The sequence below is a fragment of the Mesoplodon bidens genome, assembly GCF_964165515.1.
Source record: "Mesoplodon bidens genome assembly, chromosome: 3".
Taxonomy (NCBI): domain Eukaryota; kingdom Metazoa; phylum Chordata; class Mammalia; order Artiodactyla; family Ziphiidae; genus Mesoplodon; species Mesoplodon bidens.
The window spans coordinates 54743723-54760223 of record NC_138178.1 but is presented as its reverse complement, the minus strand read 5'-3'; the positions used below and the strand labels follow the sequence as shown (position 1 = coordinate 54760223).

At 42.5% G+C, this 16501-nt stretch overlaps 1 protein-coding gene across 4 annotated transcripts in view; it reads left to right on the top strand.

The window, feature by feature from the left end:
* Nucleotides 1-7516: 7516 nt before the first annotated feature.
* Nucleotides 7517-16501, top strand: part of LOC308613636 (maspardin) — a 39192-nt gene continuing 30207 nt past the window's right edge. Inside the window, exons 1-3 of one of the 4 annotated variants that reach the window (XM_081227403.1) lie at nucleotides 7517-7545; nucleotides 13074-13160; nucleotides 16085-16246. In XM_081227403.1, the coding sequence (XP_081083529.1) occupies nucleotides 13098-13160; nucleotides 16085-16246 (225 nt within the window). In that variant the 5' untranslated portion in view covers nucleotides 7517-7545; nucleotides 13074-13097. The other 3 variants (XM_081227402.1, XM_081227400.1, XM_081227401.1) reach the window with 3 other exon arrangements.

Sequence of the window (16501 nt, the reverse complement as noted above, 5' to 3'; positions counted from 1 at the left end):
ACTTCTGGAGGAGGAAGGAGGTGCAGTGGCCAGCTGTTGAATTTTTTAATATCTTTACATAATCAGCTTTTCCTGCCTAGATGCTATCAGTTAAAATCTTTGTGCAATCATTAATTCGTCCATTCAACATTTATTGATAGCGTGATCAGATAATTGGTCATCTAAATTAGGACATGTTCATGAGTAAAAAGAAGCACTTATATTAATTATTTCTGAACAACAGGCATAAACAGGACTCCCAGGCAAACCAGGTTGTGTGAACATCCTATTTATTGAACACTTACAGTATAACCAGACTTTATGCTGATTGCTGGAGATTCAGAGATTAAATAATATTTGGTGTGTTCAATCTACTGGGGAGGCAAGCATAAGCAAATATAATACTGTTATAAATGCCATAATGAAGGTATAGTGGAAGCAGTAAGTCACCCTCAAGGGAGTCATTGGAGGCTTCCCAGAGGAGGCAAAGCTGAATCTGAGGTTCCAAATGATGAGTTCGTTATGCAGACTAAGGCCTGGAAGAAGATTCTAGCACGTGCAGAGGAACAGAGGCATACAAGAACACTATCCCATAGGGGGTTGGTAACGTGGTTCTTAAACTGGGAGCATGATTGCCTTTTATTATCATTCTTTAAACCATAAATTTGCTATGCACTCTTACGTGTATGAGCTAGTTATACACTTACGTAAGTGTATATAGAGATGGCTTGGAGAACGCTAACAGTGGATCATGGAAGAGAAACAAATGGCATGTTAAACACAGGAAAAAAAGAGCTGTGTTTTAAAGAAACTGGAAGAATTGATAGAAATGGAGTAGAACAATGGAGATGAGTCTGGAAGACCAGATCATGGAGGGCCTGAAGACCATGAGAATTTGGACCTTTGTCTTGTAGTGCAATAGACAATCAAGGAAGTGACATGACTACAGATTTGCATTTTGGTAAGTTAACTCTGGTGGTGGGGTGGAAGGTAGATTGGAGGTAAAACCTGGGGCAGGAAGATCTGTTGGGAGGTTAGAAACATGAAGATACGAACTATGGCAGCAGTTAATGGGGGTGGGGGAAATGGTTTAAAAGATTTTGCTGTGGAAGTAAGAACTTGAGTTATCAGTTGGGTATTATATTCTTATGGAGAGTTTTGGCTTCACCACTGATTAGCTCTTTGATCTCTAACAAGTTACTAAACATCACTGAACTTTAGTTTCCTCATATGTGAAATGGGGCTGAAGATAAAAAACAGCACTCCCAAAATAGTTTTGAGAATCAATGACTGTGAAAGTGCCTTTTTGTTGTTGTTTTTCAGTTGTGTATTGAGCACTCGCCCCCCTCTCCAGGCACTAAGCTCATGTTATGGAATTCAGAGACAACGAGAGTCAGTGTCCCCTGGGAGCTTATTGGTGATTTCTGCAGGGAATCTCGGGAGGTACCCACTCAGACATTGCCACGGGGAGTGGGGAACCTTAGTGAGGGCCCAGATTTCTGCTATAAGTTCTCATCTCTTACTACATGGTGGTAAATGGTCTCAGGTCTGCCTCCCTGCATTCTTGGTGGAGCCTATCTGATTGTTTAGCCTATTACCTTTGCCCTTGCTGGGCAGAATCTTTTTGCCAGACCACCCCTAGCCCTTGGCCAGACAGTGAGTCAAGGCCTGCCCCAGTCCAGTGATGCCACCTGCATAACCAATTCAGCCTAATGCCAAGTAGGGGGCTGTGGGTGAGGCTGTGTGAGCTGGAAAGGGAAGCTGGTCATCATGACTGACATGGTTGGTACACTTAGGACAACATGAAATACTGTTTATACATATGAAATCTTGAGTCATGATTGCAAGGCCCATCTCATAGAGGGCAGTTTCCCATCCAGGGAGTCTCAAGCCCATCATGGTACTGGAGGACAAACACCAGGTTTAGAATGCCATCTCTATGTTAACAGCCCATTCTTTGAAAAATTAAATGGTGCACATCCCAGATAGGCCTCAGGAAATGAGATGACCCACTCTTTCAGGCCCCCTGTAGAGACCACAACCCAGTATGACTGAGCAGTTTCTCACCTGAACCAGAATCACCTGGAGTACTTGTTTAAAATGTAGATTCCTGGGCCCTACTCCAGTGCTTGAATCAGAATCTCTGGATATGGGAATCTGCATTTGATCACACTCAACAAATAATTTGTATGTTAGAGCAGTAACAGCTTTAACCAGCAAGAGGTACACATGGGGCCACATGTTGGGCCTTAGGTCCGGGGTCCTCCTAGAAAGGGTGGAACACAGCCTTTTCTGCACTCTGGCTGAAAGGATGGATTTGCAAACACATTGCCTCCTTGTGCAAGATGCTTCTATTTTGATTCTTGTCATTGCTGAAAAAACATCAGACTCAAAACAGTTCAGTTACTCATGGCTAGTTGGGTGACCCAGGACAAATTTAAAAAATTTTAAATTCTGGGAATTCCCTGGTGGTCCAGTCGTTAGGACTCCGTGCTTCCACTGCAGGGGGCACAGGTTCAATCCCTCCTTGAGGAACTAAGATCCCGTATGCCGTGTGGGGCGCAACCAAAAAAATTTTTTTTTAATTCTGATTTCTCAGTTTAAAAACAAGGGTAGAATGTAAAGACATTCTATCTTGCAGAATAGAAATACATATAGAATATGCCCAGGGAAGCACGTGGCAAACAGTAGACAATAAATGGTAGCTATTTTTGTCACCACAGTCTAACACTGCTATGCCTTCTTTGGGCCTGCAAGAATATTTCCTCCTCTGGATGGCAGCAGCAACTTGCTGAGATGCCTTTAGACTAACAGGAGGAAAAGAATTTTAGAGCGGGAAAGGCTCAATGATTTAATACTCACAATTTCAGTTTGGAGATGATGAAACAGGGGTCCAGCAAGAGCTAGCTAGTGACAATATTAGAACCCAAAGACTACTGTAGATTTTGTTTAAAAAGGATTTTATTCTTGGTTTGATTTGAGGGACAAAAGAAATATACCTGAGCATAAAGTTGAGCTCTTGAAAAAGCCTGCTGAGAGAATGTTTATTGCTTTTAAACGTTGTGTTAAAGGAAGTACAACCTATTTTCACCATTTTTCTTTATATTTATCAAACAATTTCAAGGTAAAGAGATATGATTTTGAGAGGTAGAGTCTTAGATTCAACAAAAATGGCATGAGCCCTGCCACTGACCTTAAGCTGAGGCTGATTACACACCCTCTCTGAATCTATTTCCTTATCTATGAAATGAAAATTGTTACCTGCTTTGCAAGGATTCTCATGAGGAATAAAAATAGTATATGTAATGTACCTAGCACAGTGCCTGGAACACAGCAGGTTCTCAATACCATTATTATTAGCCAACATTTATTGATTGCTAGTCTCGTTGCTAAGGACTTGACCTGAACTATCTCATTTTATATTTACAGTAACCCTATGAGTCAGGTAATGTTATTGATCCTCATTTTTCCAGACTGTTAGATAGCTAATAAGTGGTAGAGCTAGAATTCACACTCCAGTAGTCTGACACCAGTCTGTGGGCCTAACCACTTTGGTACCCTACCTCTATTGCAAATGTTTTTATCCTTGATCAAGGAATTTAATATATTAGGCTTTTGTGCTCAGAAATGTAGAAGTAGGAGCACATGTTAATTAAGTGCCCATCATATGCATGCACTAGGCTAGACAATTTCAAAAAGATTTTCCTATTTTAGTCACTATCTTTATTACCTCTAAGAATTCATAAAGTTTTCTAGAACGCTACAGATAGAAGCTGCTTTATTTTGTAGTATAATAGTGCAGCTCTTGTTTCCCAGGATTTTTTAATTGCAGCTCTTTTTCCGGAAGGTTATCGCATTGTTATTTATGGAAGAAACATTAATGAGATGCTAGGTTGGCAGATGATACAAAAGATGTGGTACCTTTGCTTAGGAACTTTTATTTTACCAAGTTAATAATGGTCAGACATTAACTTATCGAAGAAGTCAAAATACTGTTTCCATAAGCAGGCATTTTTGTGTGCAGGATACTTTTTTTTTTTGCGGTACGCGGGCCTCTCACTGTTGTGGCCTCTCCCGTTGCGGAGCACAGGCTCCGGACGCGCAGGCTCAGCGGCCATGGCTCACGGGCCCAGCCGCTCCGCGGCATGTGGGATCTTCCCGGACCGGGGCACAAACCCGCGTCCCCTGCATCGGCAGGAGGACTCTCAACCACTGCGCCACCAGGGAAGCCCCAGGATACTTTTTTTTTTTAAATATTTATTTTATTTGTCTATTTATTTGGTTGCACCAGGTCTTAGTTGTGGCAGGCGGGCTCCTTAGTTGCAACTCACTGGCCAGGCTACTTTTTTTTTTAAGTTTGACTGGAAGGGAGTGATGGTGGGGGGATTTTCAGAGAAGAGCAGCTTTGAGGAAAGGCTGTTGTAAAGATTCTGTGATATAGCTCTCATAAGTACATAGAATCTAAAATCTTAGAATTGGAAAGAACTTAGAGATCATTTAGTCTAACTTTGGACTCATTTTACAGAAAAGAAAACCACACCTAGAGAGAGGAAATGTCTTGCCCAAGGATAGAACTCAGGTTTCTTAACTCCCGAATGATAATAAATTATTAATTATAAATAACTGTATATAACTTGTTTGATAGGACCTTTAGGTAGCAAACTATAGAATAGTCATGTCGGTATCTTTCTTGGGCAGTTTTAGAATCCCCACTCTGTGTCTGATCCCTATAATCCAGTATAGTATGTGTATGTCACAGACTGGGTCGGGCAATGAGGAAACAGCATTCATTTTCAATCTTGGTTCTTAGCATAATTTGATATATAACACTGCAGTCGATTGTACCCTGGAAAGCTTAAAAGGATGGTATTCCAGGAATTGGTATTAGTGTGAAAAACTAAGTGTTTTGCTCCTCTTTTACTTTTTCACACATGGTTCCTGGGAGCAAAATAGGGGAAATTCACTCTGAGTGGAGGGAAGAGCATACACAAATGCCTAGAGGTTTGAGACCTCATAGGGTGTAATGGGCCCTTTGGGAGAGTCAGACCTGCTGTAGCCCATACACTTTGGACTTTAGCTTGAAGGCAATGGGGAGCTATTGAAGAATTTAGAGCAGGTTTACAGCAGCATTTAAAGCATGAATATAGTTGCTTTTAAGTAATTTTATGTCATACAATAACATGGATACATGCTTATATAAATTCAAATACTAAATCTAAAGCCAGCTTCTCCTTCAACACCCCTTCTATTCCCAGTTTCCCCTCAGAGGTAACCACTACTCTGTTTGGTATGTATATGTGCATAAGAGAGATATCTAGGATTATTTTGCACATGTGTTTTTTTTTGTTTGTTTGTTTGTTTTTGCGGTACGTGGGCCTCTCACTGTTGTGGCCTCTCCCGCTGCGGAGCACACGCTCCAGACGTGCAGGCTCAGTGGCCATGGCTCACGGGCCCAGCCGCTCTGCGGCACGTGGGATCTTCCCAGACCGGGGCACGAACCCGTGTCCCCTGCATCGGCAGGTGGACTCTCAACCACTGCGCCACCAGGGAAGCCCTGCACATGTGTTTTAAAACAAATATTATCCTGTCAAAAGATAAATTTGAGGAAAAGAGCTTGGGTTTGGGCAATTTTGAGAACCAGCTGGCCACCTGTTTACTTTGCTCGGTGTTCACAGAGTATTTTGTGAACATTCCAGTTTGTAAAGTGAGATTCTCACACAGGGACTGGTGCTGTGGGAACCATCTAGCAGACCCCAACCATGACAGCTGCGAACCTTCCCAGCCATATCCACCAGGTCTGCCTGCACCGTGGCCTGCCCTGGGTTAAAAGTTTGCTTCCTGCAGTTGTGCAATTACAGGACAGCTGGAACTCACAGATACTAAATGTTTCTTGTTCAGATTAGGGAATGGACAATGTGCTTGCTATGTGTTATGGACCAACTGAAGATCCAAACATGACCATGGATTCCTTTTCTAAGGGAAACAAAACATTCATTATTTGGGGTTTGATCTTTTAATAAAAGTATACATATAACAAAACATATCTACATAGTGAAATAGTTTTCCATTATCAACAGTCAAGTTAAAAATTATTATTACCAAACTAACAGAATAAGGACTTCTAATACATTTGGGCACATCCATAGTTCATGTCTCTTCAGGGCTGATACTCAAGTGAGGTCTGGGAGTGTGGGATATAGGAATACAGCCTTAGGATACAAGCAGATAGATTTCTTTATTTGCTAATTAGTTCATTCAGTACACATTTAGTACTTATTATGAACCAGGTCATAATAGCTCAGGCACTGGTTAAATCACTCTGTTCACTTTGCTCTAAATTAAAGCTCCCAGCCCACTGGGGGAGACAGATAAACAATGTAATGAGTACCCATAATGGATTTTACATAAATACAACCAGTGATTTGCCAGGTATTCCATTCATTAAACCTCTCCAAGTTTTTTAGAAAAGTCTCAAAGTTAAAAATCGTTCACAAAAACATTCCCTGTATAGCACCTATGTGGTGCTTATAATAGAAGACCATTTTCTGTTACTGATTCAAAATTCTGAAAAGGTGATTTGGGGGAAAAAAGGCGGATATGTTACTGTGCTCTTGGGAAATTCGTCTGGGATTTGTCCAAGTTCTAGACTGGGAACCAAGGCTCCTGAGCAGGAAGGACAGAGGTCATGACTTAGGATTCAGTTTACTTGGATTCTCCCCTGACCTTAATCCCCAAAACAGTTGCCAGAGTAAAGGCAAAGGCCTTTAACAGGGTACAGGTTTTCCCTAACACAGATTAGGGAGAGGCATTTTCAGCAGGATCTTGTTGGAGGATCACCAAGAGACTTCCAACAAGGAGATTTACATGTTATTCAACCTTTTCATATCTCCAAATATTTTACTGAAAAGGAGAGTCGTGACCTCTGCAACATCTTAAGAAAAATGATTATAAATAGATTAATATTCTCTATTCCTTTAAGGGAAAGTGATGAAGGAGCTGGAGGCTCAGTGGGAGCTGTTCCCGGAAATCCCCAGGACCTCAGCACAAGTCTGGGAAGGGAGGTGGGGGCGTTACAGTGGAGGATTAGGGAGGGCGTCTGTAGTTGTGCCAAAGGAAAAAAATCTTGCCAAGAAAAGAGAGTATACAAAGCCCTGTTCGTCAAAGCCTGTAACCCAAAGGGATCCCCTCAAAGCTTTACACGGCGGAGAGAAAAGGTCGGCATCTGCTTCCTCCAAGAGGGTGCGAACTGCAGGTGGAGGCAGATTTCAAGGGTCAGGCGCCCCTTTCTTCCAGTCCCACGACCTCTCCCTAGGTACTCACGTCACATGGGTGACCTAGAACTGACCCAGAGGCTCCTCGGACCTCCTCCGCGCGCCCGCCGCCACCGGCAGAGCGGATGCCGACTCCGCACCCGGCAGGATGTACAATAGAGGGCCGAAGTCTCACCCTGTGGTCCAACCCGCCCCGTCGCCATGGTGACCGCCGGAGTCACGCAGCTCCACCCCTTCCTCGAGGCGTGGCCCCGCCCCTCCGAACCCGGAAACGCGAGGCTCGAGCCAGCTGCGCGTAAGATTCGGGAGGAGGGAGGGCGGTGGCCGAGGCTCGCTTGGCTGCGCTCCCCGCCCCTCGGAGGCCGGCCCTCCAGCGCGCCCCAAGGTCCACAGCGCTTGCGGGTACTGAGCGCTCAAGCCGCCGGCCCCGACCCGGGCCCAGCAGCTTCCCAGGCCCGCACCCCTAGTGGAGGGAAGAGCCGCCTTGGGGAGGAGGGAAAGGGACCTGGGGGCGGCCACGGCAGGTGAGGGGTGGGCGAGGCCCTGGGAAGCGGGGGATGTGGGTGTGTGACGCGTTTGTGGCTGCAGGTGAGTATGGTTTGTAGTGTGCGCGGCTGCCTCTGTCGGTGTGACTTTGTGAGTGTGGCCCTGAGTGGGTCGGTTCATGTGACCATGCACGTGATTGCATGTCCCTGTGTGTGTCTGAGGTCGAGTCTGAGTTCATGGGGGTGATTGGTGTGCCTGTGCCCCTGCCTTTGTGTAGCTGTCATCAGTGGGACTGGGAGAAGGTGGAGATCTGTGTGTGGGTCGCCTGGGGTGGGCAGTGGGGCGCTTGACCTGGGCATACGACTGTAATACCATTTTGGGGCTACAGTGCTGCAGCCCAGGAACATGTTTTTCCTGTAAACTTTTAAGAACTCTGAGCAGACTAGTTATTTTGGAGATTGCATCTCAGCCTGAAAGTGATAAATGCCTTTGTCATTGCTGAGTACGGGCCAGGTGTGAGGCTTGTGAAGGAGGCATGAGGAAAGTAGCAGGGCTAGGCTGTCTCACTTTTCCTAGGGAGTCATAAGTTCTGCATTTATGCTGCTTCTTTGTCTCCACCTACAATGTTCCAGCTCCTGTTGGCACAAAGCTTCAAGAGACTGAGGGGTGATAGAATAGCTGTGTGCAAATTTCCAAAAGCTTTTATACTAAGACAGAGTACAAGATGAGGTGTCACCGTCGAAATGTCAGGTAGTCAGCTTTTCCTCCCATGAGGTTTAGAAGATAAGGGAATAAGTTTCCGAAGAAAAGAGGGGTAAATCTTCCCCTGAGGAAACCTAAAAAAAGAATAGCTCTGTACTGGTGTGGTGAGGTATGGAGGCTTGCATTAAAAAGCCAATGGCATTGCCCAGAGACTCTCAGGTTCTAATATTTCGTTATTGCTGGTGTTAATAATAATCACAGATTGTCCATACGAAGATCATATGATTGAGATAAAGGGTAAGAAAACATCTGACTAGTTAAACTGGTTAGATGACTTAAACATTTGTAAAGGCAATTTCACTGACTCTAAATTGGCAGGGTCTGTTGAAACCCTGAGGGATAAGTGGACTGTAAACTGGCTGGTTCTACTGAAACCTTGAGGGATAAGTGCACGTAATTCTTGGTGCACACTCGCAACTAGCAGTTTAATTGTCGAGCAGTACAAGGGCCAGAGAGGCCCCGGTGTCCAGAGCACTCCCTGAGGAGGGGTTTCCTTAGGCAGGATTAAGGCAAAATTCCTGCAGCCCTTTTCCCAGCAACATGAACAGGTGCTTTTGTTTTTGTGAAGAATTGTGAGAGATCAAATCAGCATTGAGTTCGTGGTCCACATTCTTTCTTATTTAATACTGACCAGTTGAGTTACAGTCTCAGTGAACCTTTTTTTTTTGCCCTATGCAGAATGTTCCCCTTGTGACTTGGAAAAGTATTCCCCTGAAGTGGATGAAAGAGAGCTGGGAGAACAAACTTCCTTTTCATACCACTCACAGCTGCTTTCCCTTTGCAGCAGTTTTTTTTTTTTTTTTTTTTTTTTTTTTTCACTTAAACGTCAGTTGGTCAGATGCAACATTTGGTATCTATCTTAGCTTTCATGTACTGCCAAACTAGCACAAGTGTTAAAATCACTTGCCTCTACAAAAATTTAGTTACAGTTGGGTGGAATCTCTCCATCCAGCAAGATTAGTTATAAAATATTATAATATTGGGTGGTAGTGGATAATACTGAGGACTGTGGTGAGGAACATCTTTCTACTTACTGCTTAGGGAAGAAGTGGATGACAGTGAATGTGTGTGCCTGTGAATGATGTGTGTATGTGTATTTGTATGGTAGTTTGGTTTGTAGATTGCAACTGATTCAAACTATGAATACTTTATTTTATCCCAAGTTTGGTGAATCTAGAAGCATACTTTCTGGCTTTAATTAGCTAAAGTGTTTTTTTATAAATCTGTTGAGTAGGGTTTTTTTCTAAACATGTTTTTGATATTTCCTCCTGTAGAATAGTGATTGTTTATAGTATTGTAATACTAGAAAATGTCTCCATTAGGCAATATTTAGATGATATAGAAATATTTCAAGTCTGTCCAGGTAGAAAATATTCTGGAATTAACTATATGGGCTAGTTGCTTTCAATTAAAAGCAGTGACCAGCTTAGAGAAAGGCTGTAGTTCAAATGGCTTCAATTTTTTTTTATTAGTTTCTGCTTTATAACAAAGTGAATCAGTCATACATATACATCTGTTCCCACATCCCTTCCCTCATGCATCTCCCTCCCTCCCACCCTCCCCATCCCACCCCTCCAGGCGGTCACAAAGCACCGAGCTGATCTCCCTGTGCTCTGCGGCTGCTTCCCACTATCTATCTACCTTACGTTTGGTAGTGTATATATGTCCATGCCTCTCTTTCGCTTTGTCACAGCTTACCCTTCCCCCTCCCCATATCCTCAAGTCCATTCTCAAGTAGGTCTGTGTCTTTATTCCCGTTTTACCCCTAGGTTCTTCATGACATTTTTTTTTTAAATTCCGTATATATGTGTTAGCATACGGTATTTGTCTTTCTCTTTCTGACTTACTTCACTCTGTATGACAGACTCTAGGTCTATCCACCTCATTACAAATAGCTCAGTTTCGTTTCTTTTTATGGCTGAGTAATATTCCATTGTATATATGTGCCACATCTTCTTTATCCATTCATCTGATGATGGACACTTAGGTTGTTTCCAGCTCCGGGCTATTGTGGATAGAGCTGCAATGAACATTTTGGTACATGTCTCTTTTTGAATTACGGTTTTCTCAGGGTATATGCCTAGTAGTGGGATTGCTGGGTCATATGGTAGTTCTATTTTTAGTTTTTTTTTTTTTTTTTTTTTTTTTTTTTTTAAGTTTATTTATTCATTTTTTTAATTAGTTTCTGCTTTATAACAAAGTGAATCAGTCATACATATACATCTGTTCCCACATCCCTTCCCTCATGCATCTCCCTCCCTCCCACCCTCCCCATCCCACCCCTCCAGGCGGTCACAAAGCACCGAGCTGATCTCCCTGTGCTCTGCGGCTGCTTCCCACTATCTATCTACCTGACGTTTGGTAGTGTATACACGTCCATGCCTCTCTTTCGCCTTGTCACAGCCCACCCTTCCCCCTCCCCATATCCTCAAGTCCATTCTCAAGTAGGTCTGCGTCTTCATTCCCGTTTTGCCCCTAGGTTCTTCATGACATTTTTTTTTTAAATTCCGTATATATGTGTTAGCATACGGTATTTGTCTTTCTCTTTCTGACTAACTTCACTCTGTATGACAGACTCTAGGTCTATCCACCTCATTACAAATAGCTCAGTTTCGTTTCTTTTTATGGCTGAGTAATATTCCATTGTATATATGTGCCACATCTTCTTTATCCATTCATCCGATGATGGACACTTAGGTTGTTTCCAGCTCCGGGCTATTGTGAATAGAGCTGCAATGAACATTTTGGTACATGTCTCTTTTTGAATTACGGTTTTCTCAGGGTATATGCCTAGTAGTGGGATTGCTGGGTCATATGGTAGTTCTATTTTTAGTTTTTTAAGGAACCTCCATACTGTTCTCCATAGTGGCTGTACCAATTCACATTCCCACCAGCAGTGCAAGAGTGTTCCCTTTTCTCCACACCCTCTCCAGCCAAATGGCTTCAATTTTTAACATTAATATTTGTTAAGAGAAAATGAAAATGCAAAGAATGATTTTCTTTATTTCAGTATGAATAAGAACTACATCTGTGCACACTGATTTTCAGCATAAGACTGGCTGATAATTTTCTTGATATTTTAGAGCCACTTAAGATTTTAATAAACTTCTAAGTACCATCCTAGCCTTGAGAGAAGAGACCATTATTACAGTGTCAAGGTTGTAAACCTGGTTTAATATTGGATGTCTACATTTACCATCTCCTTGGGGTTCAGTTTAGTAACCCCCAAGGTTAGAGGTAGCAGTTGAGATTGCTCAGTGCCCTGTGTTCTTGAGGGAGAAGATTTGGAGGGCCAAGGAGGAAGATTCGTTGGTTTTAGAATCCCCAGCTCCTGACCAGTCCAGAGAAGCCCCTCTAAACTGGCAGTTCAGAGTCATCACAGGAGTTAAGTCCTAGGGTCTCAAACTCATCCTAGCCCTGCTAGGAAAATCCAGGCTTGTGCTGGGGTAGAGGACATGATGCAAACAAGCATTTGAATCCTTCCATACTGATGGGTGGAAGTTCTTCATTGGGCAATAAGAATCTGCAACAAGGAACTATAATTTTCAGGTTCCTGTTACAACACAGCTCAGATCCCTGAGCAAAGAGGGGTAGCCTTTAAGTTGAAGATGCCCAGCTAATGGAAAGCTCGTAGGTACCTGGGTTAAAAGGGACTCCAGGATTGCCTAGTTTGGCCTGCTTAGGATGTAGTCATTTATTTAGTCAACAGATAATGCCTGCTGTGTACCAAGCACTGTTCTATGCTTTGGAGAGAGAGTGGTGAAATAGTCACAGATGAGAAAACAGCCCAAAAAGGGTCAGTGACTTTTCCAGCTATAAAAGCTGGAAATCACTAATCTCACAACAGAAGACCACACATTTTTTCTAAAGGCACATGTTTTGTTTTGTTGCTAGTTATTGTGCCTTCAGGTCTATTCTGGTATCTTATCATAGATCTTTCAGAGTACCTTATATCACTTTTAACCACATCCATATGAACAGCAAGTTTTCCTGTGTTTTGCATTAAAAACTATGTGTGAGTTTCTGAAGCTATGTTCCCCTAGAGTGAGATTTATGGCATTTTATGAATTTGTGAGGAAGCAGGCTTACATTAACTCTTTTTTCTAGTATGGACTGTTCTCTAGAACTTTATCAGACAGGAATATCTTTATTAACATAGATTCTTAAGATCTTGTCAAAAGATAGGTTATGCTACTGCATTTGGAATCATTTAACTAGGACAGACAGTCAGGTGTCAGAAAAGGCTGTCCTGGGTCTGGTCCTGGTTTTGCAATAGCCATGGGATCTTGGGTAAGTCATTAAAATTTTCTAGACCAGATTCTTCTTCTGGGGGAATTAAGAGGGTTGGAATAATTCTCTCTCAGGGCCCTTCCTGCTCCATGATTATAGGTTTTCACCAAATTGTTTTCTGTAGTTTAAGTATATGCCAACAAGCATATAGCATATAGCTTGAAATAGCCCATTTCCTCAGTTTTATCCTTTAAAGTATTGTTGGTAGAGCTAGACCAGACTCTACGTTTAGTGCTGATGTAAACATGAATTCTTGACATGAAACATCACATGCTTTTATTTCAGGGTTAACCTCCATTTCAGCTGATCATGGGAGAGATTAAAATCTCTCCTGATTATAACTGGTTTAGAAGTACAGTCCCCCTTAAAAAGGTATGTATGGTTTTACTACACCTCTTATTTACAAAATCTTGTAATTGTTTTTATCTGTGATTTAGATGTTATGTCTTAGTATTGTTTGAGAGTAAAGGTTATTGCCAAGTATTGTGACTGGGTTGCAGAGCCTAAAGTTCACCCCTTCCCTGTCAAGTACATTCAACTTTTGAGACTCATTCAAGAGTAAAAGTGAGAATAACTGTACTCATTATTTTATAATTGGTTTTACATATTCAAGCAAGCAGGAATATGTGTACTCCTCTGTATAGTTTAGTAGAAAGCTTACAGCAACTGCAACTGTACAGTAAGTGCAGTTAGATTCTATTAGAAAGCATTTTCCTGTTCCTCAGATTTAAGATTTACAGTGAGTCACATTATAGGTCCTCTGTTTGCCGTGATATATACTCATTCTGCCATAGTCATCTTTTGGAAACTTTATATGCCTGGGATGTCTAGAAACGCTAAACACTTATATTGAAGTTTGTTGACTCTGAGTCCCAATTTAATCCCAAATGTTTGGGGATCACACTAGACAAAAGTTGTGTCAGAATAAAATCTTTGCTGATCCCCTTGCAGAAATATTAGAGTACTATGATATGAAGAACATCTATGTCTCTGTTGTAATTACTTTGTCAGGATATATAGCTGTGGAAGTATCATGCAAGTTTGAATTGATAACAGAATTACACTTCATATAGAAATTTGAGATACAGTCTCCAAGTATAGACAGAATACCTGCTATATACCTGGCACTGTTGTAGGAAGTCCCCAAATATCTTATTTAATTCTTTCAACAGTTTAACAAAGTGGATAGTGGTGTGCCCACTTAGCAGATGGGAAAACTGAAGTTCATGGAGGTTAACATGTTAAAGTCACACAGTCTAGTCGAGTTTAAATTAAAATCAAATTAATCTGGCTTCAAAGCCAGAACTGGGCTTCCCTGGTGGCACAGCGGTTAAGAATCCGCCTGCCAATGCAGGGGACACGGGTTCGATCCCTGGTCCAGGAAGATCCCACATGCTGCTGAGCAACTAAGCCTGTGCGCCACAACTACTGAGCCTGCGTGCCACAACTACTAAGGCCCGTGCGCCTAGAGCCCATGCTCCGCCACAAGAGAAGCCACGGCAATGAGAAGCCTGCGCACCACAATAAAGAGTAGCCCCCGCTCTCCGCAACTAGAGAAAGCCCGCAGTCAGCAACAAAGACCCAGCACAGCCAAAAATTAATTAACTTCTTTAAAAAAAGAAAAAATTCCTTCAAAAAAAAAAAAGCCAGAACTAATTGGCAGCTTACCAAAGGGAATCTGCCTTTCTTCTTGCTACCCCAGGAACTACTGCCCATTGCTAGGAGAATTGCCCCAGAGCCCCTCTGCCTTGTCCCATCCCCTCAAGTAATTCATGTGAGCTCCTCTCCATGGACTCACTCAGCAAGCTGATCACCAGACCCAAAACAACACAAACTTACCTAAATATTCTTGGAAGTAGTAGTTTCACTGATGTAATTTTCTCCTTTGGTCATTTCGGCCCACAAGACATGAAAAGTTTGCTTGAAATTTCATAGTGCTAGATTTTCATTTCAGAGATCTGAATATCTTATCTCATATGAATTTTATTACTATAAGGTTGGAATTTACCGCATACCACTGTCAGAGGTTACTGAGATTTTTTTTTACTACAATCAGAGCAAAAAGAAACAGGAAAAGCAAAAATGTGAGTGGCAAGTACAAAGGGCAAAAACATAATCATGAGATATACTGTCACCCGGGGAATTCCAGAAGGTGTTGGTTAGGGCCCTCTGGGCTTTGCCTTGCCCTGGTTGTCTGCTCCCAGTGATGCCGGTGACCCCGGTTAGTGTGCCGCCACCCACATTGACACCATGGTCCCCACAGCACTGCCAGTTAGGAGCTCTCAGAAAATAGAACCTTGAACTTTTTAATGTAAAAAGGATAAGTGTTGATTTGCATTGGCAAAAGTTCAAGCAGTTAATGTACTTTTCCAACTACCAAAAAGTCAGCCAAAGAGAACAAAAATTAAACTATCATGCAGTACATACTGTAGCTAACACTCTTGACACTGTTGAACACTCAATATCTGCCAAACTCTGTGCTAAACACCTGATTTGTCTCAGCTCATGTAATGCTCATCTGTTTCCCTTTTTGGGTCAAGAACCACTAAATCAGGAAGGTTTCTGATGACCTTCTTCCTTCTTACCCCCTTTTCCCCAAAAAGCCAGTTTTTCCCTGAGCCCATTCCCCACACTGACTAAATGGTTTGAAACATTTTCTGGGGACAGTGACACCTATACCTGCCTTGTCCCTCCTCTCTAGCAGAGGTCTCCCCTTCAGAGGCTTGGTCTAGATCAGGCTACTGAAGCATCTCTTGAGAGGTCCCATCTCTACCCAGTTTCTCCCCGGAGCCTGGAGTCTTTTCTTCCCCTCACCTCCCCTGGTCACACACTGACCCTGCTGATCCCAGCCCGCCCTCTGGGCCAGCACCCAAGAATGACTCTGCAAATTGTCCTCCTCCTATGTGCACACACACACGTGCACATGCACGTGTGCACACACACACACAGGCAGAAGTATGGGGAAGAAATAAGATGCCATGTACAGAGTTTACTGTTTAATGGTAAACAAAATAAACTTCATATAATCATGGCTGGGGAGGAAAATTCAAAACTGATAGAAAAAACAGCTCTTGGGAGAAGTATAAAGCAGTTCCATGGACTATGTCAGCACTGAAGAAAGAAATGGAGACAAACCCGTTTTTTATATGTGCTAGTCTGATGTGATCCCCGCATTAGCTTGTAACAACCAAGGCAGTGTAATTAAAATTGTCAGTGAAATTATAGTGCTGAAATAACTATATAAAACCCAATCCATGAGGTTTTTCTTTTTTTTTTTCTTATAATTTTCCCTCCAGATTATTGTGGATGATGACGACAGTAAGATCTGGTCGCTCTACGATGCAGGCCCCAGAAATATCAGGTGTCCTCTCATATTTCTCCCTCCCGTCAGCGGAACTGCTGATGTATTTTTCCGGCAGATTTTGGCTTTGACTGGATGGGGTTACCGGGTTATAGCTGTAAGTATTATTGACTCAGAATTGAAATTAAGTCCACATTTTCTGGTTTTCTGTGTGTGTGTGTGCATGTGCGCTTCTGTTTCTGATTAACTGTAGTAATAGGCATGTTTTTTATTGAGGTAAGATACTGTTTTCCTTTGTTAAAATGTGAAAGGGAGTTTTTTGAAGGAAGGTGGTGTGGTTCACCAACATACAGAGGCTCAGAGGGGACAAACCTCTATTGGAAGCCTTCTCTACCCTCAGCTTGAACATGCA